General features: G+C 34.9%; 1 protein-coding gene across 1 annotated transcript; it reads right to left on the bottom strand.

Moving 5' to 3' along the window:
* Nucleotides 1-276: 276 nt before the first annotated feature.
* Nucleotides 277-6,288, bottom strand: LOC116129886 (probable zinc metalloprotease EGY1, chloroplastic). Its single transcript, XM_031415617.1, has 10 exons — nt 5,813-6,288; nt 4,275-4,739; nt 3,983-4,123; nt 2,876-2,977; nt 1,673-1,884; nt 1,430-1,480; nt 1,285-1,354; nt 1,092-1,160; nt 679-729; nt 277-581 (listed from the first exon to the last, which is right to left on the bottom strand). Exons 1-10 carry the CDS (start codon nt 6,128-6,130, stop codon nt 423-425), a joined length of 1,638 nt encoding a protein of 545 aa, XP_031271477.1. The 5' UTR covers nt 6,131-6,288; the 3' UTR covers nt 277-422.
* Nucleotides 6,289-7,480: the final 1,192 nt, after the last annotated feature.

Genomic DNA, 7,480 nt, shown 5'->3' with positions numbered 1-7,480 from the left:
ATAAAATTTTTTATATTTATTTCCTCAATTTAATTACTTAGTTTAATTAATTAATTAAACTTATTTTACAATATGCACATTAATAAATGTGTTCAATCAAATTATCCAATAATTTTAATTATGTTATTTGTCTATATATAGTTCATATCAATAATTTTTTCCCCTTTTCGAATTTGTACCAACAAAATGCATCCAAAATCTTTTTTAGGCTGTGAAAATATATTTCAATAAACTAAATGTAGGCATATTAAGATTTCAAGCACAAAAAGATGTATATAAATGCTTATTAAAATTAAATTCTTGATTGAGATACAACCTAGAAGCTAAATATATGAAAAATGTAAGAAATTAATTACAGATTGAAAACAACTCATTTGGCTACACTTTTTTTATGTCAAAAATTGCCTTTATGTATACTCAAATCAAAATGTGGTTACCAGACCTATACCTATTTCTTCTGCAAGTTCATCCCATACTGGAAGGAGGGTTAACAATACAAGGAAAATGGCTGCTGTAACAAATGCTTTCCTCCATGTTCCAACCTCTGTCACATCGTTTAAGCATGGTTTTTCTGGAGTCCTCTGAACATATATTTTCCGAGCAGAAATGAGACGGGGTTTTAAAGCTTGAGAATCGGTATAGTAATTATGGTTACTAAAAGTCTTATTATCTGCATACCTGGCATATTAACACATATAGGCCCCAAGGAAGAGATAAAGGTCCACCGAGCTGAAAGGGGGCAAATATAGCACATTTCAGTTGAATATAACTATGACATTGACTAACATTCCCTTAGATTAGTACTCTGAGTGAAAATCAAATATAAGATCAACATGGATGCAGCATTTTTATTTATTTATTGTGGGATGCCCAGCGATCCATCAAAACTGGGGATCAATATTGCACCTTATAACCTTAATAATGAAGAAATTTGTCGACTATAAATATCCTAAATAGGCGACCATAAAAGGAGTTGAAACATGACCTCTTGGTATAAACCACATGCCTTAACAACCGAAATCAACTGTCGAGGTTGATGGAGCAATGTGAAGCTGTACTGACAATAGAATAATTAAAGAAAGAATGCATACCACTCCCAATCCTAGCAATGTGTAAGTTGTCAAGCCAAATCCAACCAGTGCATTTCTTCCAAAAGCTCCCTGTAAAAACATGTAATTAAATCTCTGGAAATGATTAGATTGTGTTCAAGCTCCATAATACCCTTCGGTTGATGCTCAAGCTTTAATAATGCAGATGGTCCTAGTTCAAACAGAAGAAGAGTACCTGCACAGCTCTTCCACCATCAAGGCAACCCACTGGAAGCATATTGAATGCTGATGTGGTTAAGCCACACCTGTGAAAAAATTGTATTGTAAGTATATTACACGCTATAAAAGGGAAATAAGAGAGTCCAGAAATTGTAGACTACCAGCCAGCAATCACCAAAGGATGAATTGTAACTGTCGATGCGTGCATTGCTCTGCAAGTTAATATTGACAATGTGTCAATCCAAAATATTCATGATGAGAGCAAGACTTCAGCAGCTCACATAAAACATCTGCTAGATTAATCCAAACAAGAAACATAGTATCGCATCCATGAATTTAAGCTTAGTCACATGCCAATACAGTTTTAGTTGAATTAAAGCCATGAAAGCAAAGAAAGGACATACGCATAACCAAGAGTAGCTCTACTGATGAGACCAAGGAGCAAAGATCCTTGAAACAGCGAGCTAGGAACCTGCACCAAGTCTCCCGCAGCATCCGGATTTGATGACAGCAAAAGGCCAACAGCAAACATTGAAAAAGACAATGCAGCACCAGATAATGGACCCGCAAGTGATACGTCAACTTTCGTACTACGATCAGGAAGAATGGATTTGAACTACAAATATTAGCAATTGATAAGCTGCAATTCTCCAATTTATTATCACAATATAGACTCTAAACAATAATTATATAAACTTTTCAGTTTCACCAAATATATTGACTGATCTTCCTCACTTTTTGTATCATTAAGAGTAAAATAACAAGGTAAAGTTAGATCTAGGCTGTATAGATAACTTCAGTACCTATTGGTGCAGAGATAGCATAAAATAAATCATATGAACAAATGCTCCAGCATCAACAAGAACATGAAAACATCTAGGGTTTACAAAGCATAAAACAAGAGAAGTGATATCAGGAAACAAATGTGAGAGTGGAAAAAAAAAAAATTTAAGGAAAGAAAAAGAAATATTTTTAGTACAAAAGAATTATTAATTGTCTTAGTCAAATAATCAAGGTCCATATGCATACAAGATCTAAGGAGACACCTCACAAGATTCTGAGACTTCAAATCAATCAACTGACCATATATTGGAGCCAATATACCATAAAATATGATGCAAAACTTTATTTAGACACAGCCTGACAAAATGACAATTTCTTCAAGTGGAAGCTGCAGGAGTAAATAGAGGTGAACTCCGAATGCTCTACTAAAGTGAAAAAGCCACAACTAATAGGACTAACATTTTGGACTATTTTCAAGTACATAATTTCTGAACAAAGTTTCTTAACTCCATGGTCAACATAGAATGTTGTCCTCTTTCAGGTACTTACCCAATCGGCCAATCATAGCTCAAAAATGAGTTTACTGTGACTTGATTATACAACTCATAAATCCATACATTTTAGATTTTCAGTCAGATGGCTTAGACTTCACCATGGATAACATATGGGTATGTCCTATTATTTGCATTCATCCAACAAGCAAATCTTGGTACATGGGCACCTAGTTAACACTAAGTAGACATACATTCCACTTGAAAGTAGATATTACAATTTACCTAGTTGTTTCAGAGTCAGAAGTTGCCTTAACAATTCAATAGACTTACCTGAGTGATTGCACCAAAGCTGCCAAGAGTGATGTTTGGAATGAAATACGGAATGCTCAGTTTTACTTTCTTCGGAAAAGCAGCCAAAAAGTGGCCCACTTCCTGCAAACAACCGTTTCTATCATGTAACATATAAACCATAGTATAAGAATTAACTACACACATATGTTTCTTTAAGGAAAAAAATGAATTTATGGGACACATGTGACTAACTTTGATTATGTTACTTGGACAGGAGACACTAATATATGAATAGATTAAAACAAATTAAGCAATTAATAAGAAAACCTGTCACTGTTTGATATTCAAACTCACTAAGAATATGTATGTTGCGATATCTTGCTGAAAATGTGAAGTTTTTGGTGAGACACTAAAGAAGGAAAAGAAACATATGACATGGTACTGTAATCAGCCAAAAGAAATTAAGTTTTGTGGATCAGCCAACAATAACGAGAGAAGAAAATTTCCACAATGTGTTTTAGGTTTAGAAGAGTCAAAGGCAATATCACTGTCCCGCATGATACTCTACCAAATATAAATCTATATATCACATATGTATAATCAACAACTATATACACAAACAATTAAAATAGAATATTAAACTTGATTCCTCAAAATCTGCTGTCAGCAATGATATGGTTTTGGAATTGAATGTAAAACATTTTAATAAGTCAATCAAAGACTTAGCATAACACACTAAAATTGGATAGCATTATGAATACATGAGAAACCTAATGATTTATTGGAGAACGAGACTCCAACATAATTGAAGAAGGAATTTTGAAAAAAAAAATGACTTCTTGTTACGTCAAGTAACAAAAAAGATTCTACAAAATCCATATTATGTCCCTTTTGTTTAACTATCAACTTAGGCATTCACATGACCCCTTTCTCTCGATACACTAGTAATAATAAAAATAAACTATCATGGTGGATACGTGTAACATGAGTTGCATGCACTTCATATTTGAAGGAAAGAAAAGAAAATAGGAGCATAAAGATCTGGCATACAGCCCACCACTGATTGAGTCATAGGCAACCAAAATATGTCATGCATTCATTCAACCAAAACTAAAATAAAAAAAATAAAAATAAAATGTTGCTTACATGAAATAGCAAAACCCCCAAGACACCATACGCTAGGGGCAAAGCAGTCTCTACAAAAGGGTATAGAAGCTCCATATCAGGTGGATCAACGGCATTTGGATCCGTGAAGTATTTTACTACCTCCGGAGGAAGTCTATTAATCTGTTAACAAATTGTATCCAATTAATACTATACATTTTTAAATGACAAAGAAACTAGATGACCTCCAGAAAGATAAAGGAAATAGAATTATGTAGAAACATCTACAATTAGTGCCATTGAAGTTGTCAAAATGAGCTAGCAACTTGCTAACCTGAGATGCAATTCCTAACTCCACAGAAGAACCAATGGTCAAAAGGAATAACAAGAAAGCAATCACATATTGCCAAAGTGTTGTTGGCCCTGGTTCAGAGACCTCTTTCCGCAGCAAGCCAAAGCTAACACGAGGTCCACCACGTGGATCTGGTCCTTCAGAATTGGGTTCCTCCACCATAAACAGGTTGTATTTATCACCTGTAACCTCAGCCAGCTGTCTCTGAAGTTTGGCAAATACATCTTCTCTATTACCCCTTAAATTTCCAAGAAAAAGAATGCCCTCCCCAAGATCTCCGAATGGTTCTTCTTTGGTTACCCAGAATGTTGAATAACCAAAAAGCTTATCCCTTATTAGCTTTACATCTGCTGGGTCTACCTTTTCAGGTCCCAGAAGCTCCATCAGCTTGAAAGAATCAACTTGGAAATTATTATAGGCTGGTCCAATTGGAGATATAGTTGGTGGCTGATGAAGGAAAATATTGATATGTTACTATCAGAATCGTCAGCTTAGCATATTACACAAACACAAACACCCATTCATCCCATTTTCAGTCTTATTTTCACAAATTATCTCTCTTTGCCCTTGTCATAATAATATATATTTCAGTTTTCTACATACAACAAAAAAAAAAAAAAAAAAAAAAAAAAAAAGTGAGCCAACAATATTCATTGATGGAAAGTAACCACATGCAAGATAAATTGAAAAAGAAATATAGATTATGGATCAGTTTTAATAACACTATTTCCGAACAGAAATCAAGAACTTAAAGGACATCCAAGTGAAAGATGAGTACATTCTCTCCAAAATTTTGGGTGGAAATGCCCTAAGCTCGATTGAGGAAATGTACAACGTAACTGAGCCGTATACTTAGTTCACAAAGATACAAACATGAACCATCTTACTGGGCAGACTTCAAAAAGTCGTTGACCATACAACAGCATTGTACACGTACACTTCCAGTCTAAAACATCATAAGTCACTGGCTTCTAGTAGTTCTATCAGTACATAACACAACCAATAGCGGAGTTTCTTTTAAGACTTCCAATTTTCTTTTCCACTTGGCAACAATGTGATAAAATTTTCAGGCTGAAATGTCTAAAGTTTGACAAGGAAATGTGAACTAGTCTACTTCGCTTACTAACATAAACGTGCTTAGTCTTATCATGCACCTCAGTATGGTTATAATATCAATATAAAGAAATGAGTTTAATGGAGAATTGAAACTCTGCACACTTCAAAACTACTAATTCATTGTACATAGACCTCTAATTTGGAATGCTCACTCTCCATTAAGAAAATTCACTTTTAAATAAGACAAATTATATCATTTTTAGAACAATCCAACTTCCATAATTCTAAACTTCTCTTATCAGTCACAAACTACTTCCATAACACCATTAACTACTTCCATAACACCATTAAAACAGCTATACATTTCTCCAAATGCCAACTAAACAATGCCTTAACAACTTACAATCAAAGTCATCATTAAGAAAAGCTAAACCAACAAAAAAAGGAAGACAAAAACAAATTACCCTCGAAGAAACAGAGGTGGGTGTGTTTTCTGAACCAAATTCATCACTCTTTTTCTCCTCTGCTTCGTCAGGCGTCGCCGTTTTAACACCAGAATCATTGGACAAATTATCCTCACGCTTCTCTACATCGTTATTATGGGAACAAAAAAACCTAAACCTAAAAAATTTTCGAGAATTCAGAGTCTTATAAGAAAGTCGTCTGGTGGGAAAAGAATGAGAAGAAGAAGAAGAAGAGTTTTTGAGGTTGAAGAGGTGAAGTGTGTGAGTGTTACGAGGAAGTGAATGAAGAGTGAAAGAGGAGGTGGCAAGAGTCCCCATCCAATCAGAAAGCGAGAAGGGGTGTGTTTCAAAGGAACATTTGGGGGATGAAATTAGAAACTTTTAGAGTCGGAGGTTGTTTGGCTGAAACTGAAACTCAAACAGCATATCTTCTTCGTTGGTTCCCTGGATCTTTCAAACAAATATCTTTTATTCTTTTCTTTTGTATATTATTTCCTTTTTTTATAACTCAAATTCTGGTATACTCCCAAATCTTGTGCGAGGACACTTTTTTTAAAAATATACAATCAGAGGACACCATTTATAAGAAATTAACTTTTTTAAAGGACATCATCGTCTTTTTATAGGCATATTTGCCCTTGAGTAATGAAGTCATTTTTCTCTTCTTTAAAAAGGGTTTTGGATCGGGGCATATAAGATGATAGGGGTAATCTTCGTTTATTTTGTAAGATTCTAGTGTTTGGTTTCCAAGTAATAAATGATTACGAGAATATTTTATTGCAAAAAGTGTTTATTGTTGTTACCCAGCCTCCCTACATTTGAGAAATTAGCTAAAACATCATAGCCACTAAAAAACTTAAAACTTAACAAAATACCCCCAACCACCCACTACCCCCCAACCACCCAAGACTACTGTCAGCCGTTACTCGCCACTGCCAGCATTAGTTGCAGTAATGGTGCACGACCGGCAAGATCTGGCCGGTCGTGCACCAATAAGGTATTTTTCAGCCAGATCTGACGTTTCTATAGCTGTTTTACGGCCAAAGATGTGGCCGTGAAAAGGCCAGATCTGTGGCCGTTTCAAGGCCACATCTTTGGCTTTGAAATGGCCACAGATATAGCCATGAAATGGCCATGGATTTGTGATCCATGGTCGGAAATGGCTTTGCTGGAGCACGGCTAGCCATATACAGCCAGTCGTGCGTCATTCCATCGACTGCCGGTGGTGATGGCTGGCTGCTGGCAGTGGCTTAGGGTGGGTGGGGGTGATTTTGCTACAAATTAAAGCTTTATATGGCTGAGGTATTTTAGCGAAATTTCAAATGTTGGTTAAAAGAAATGATTCAAAAAATAATAATAAAAAATACTATTATATTAATATTTAAAAAGGAGGGCAATTTAGTAATTTATATAACATACCCACCAATTATCCTTCCAACCAAACATATTATTCACCAATTTATTTGAACCAACTAAACACATTTTCTAAACATTCTCAATAATCTTCAAGGTGATTTATCTTTCTGTTAATATAATATCTCCTTATAATAAAACATTATATGATCCAAACGCCCATTAAATGGACTTTCTTTTGCCTTGTATGGGCTAGTTGATGCACTTTGGGCCTGAGCCCATTTTATTTAGCCCAACTCTCCGACAATTTTTTGA

Source organism: Pistacia vera, unplaced genomic scaffold, assembly GCF_008641045.1.
Source record: "Pistacia vera cultivar Batoury unplaced genomic scaffold, PisVer_v2 Contig214, whole genome shotgun sequence".
Lineage (NCBI taxonomy): Eukaryota > Viridiplantae > Streptophyta > Magnoliopsida > Sapindales > Anacardiaceae > Pistacia > Pistacia vera.
Note: the sequence above shows the minus strand (reverse complement) of the source record. Positions and strands in the feature narration are given on the sequence as shown.

Excerpts from the sequence above, each read along its gene's own strand:
- LOC116129886 (XM_031415617.1), bottom strand. The coding sequence starts at position 6,130 with ATGGGGACTCTTGCCACCTCCTCTTTCACTCTTCATTCACTTCCTCGT. Across the intron at positions 4,124-4,274 it reads AGTTAGGAATTGCATCTCAG|ATTAATAGACTTCCTCCGGA; the intron begins GTTAGCAAGTTG and ends ATTTGTTAACAG. Across the intron at positions 1,885-2,875 it reads GCTTTGGTGCAATCACTCAG|TTCAAATCCATTCTTCCTGA; the intron begins GTAAGTCTATTG and ends TAATATTTGTAG.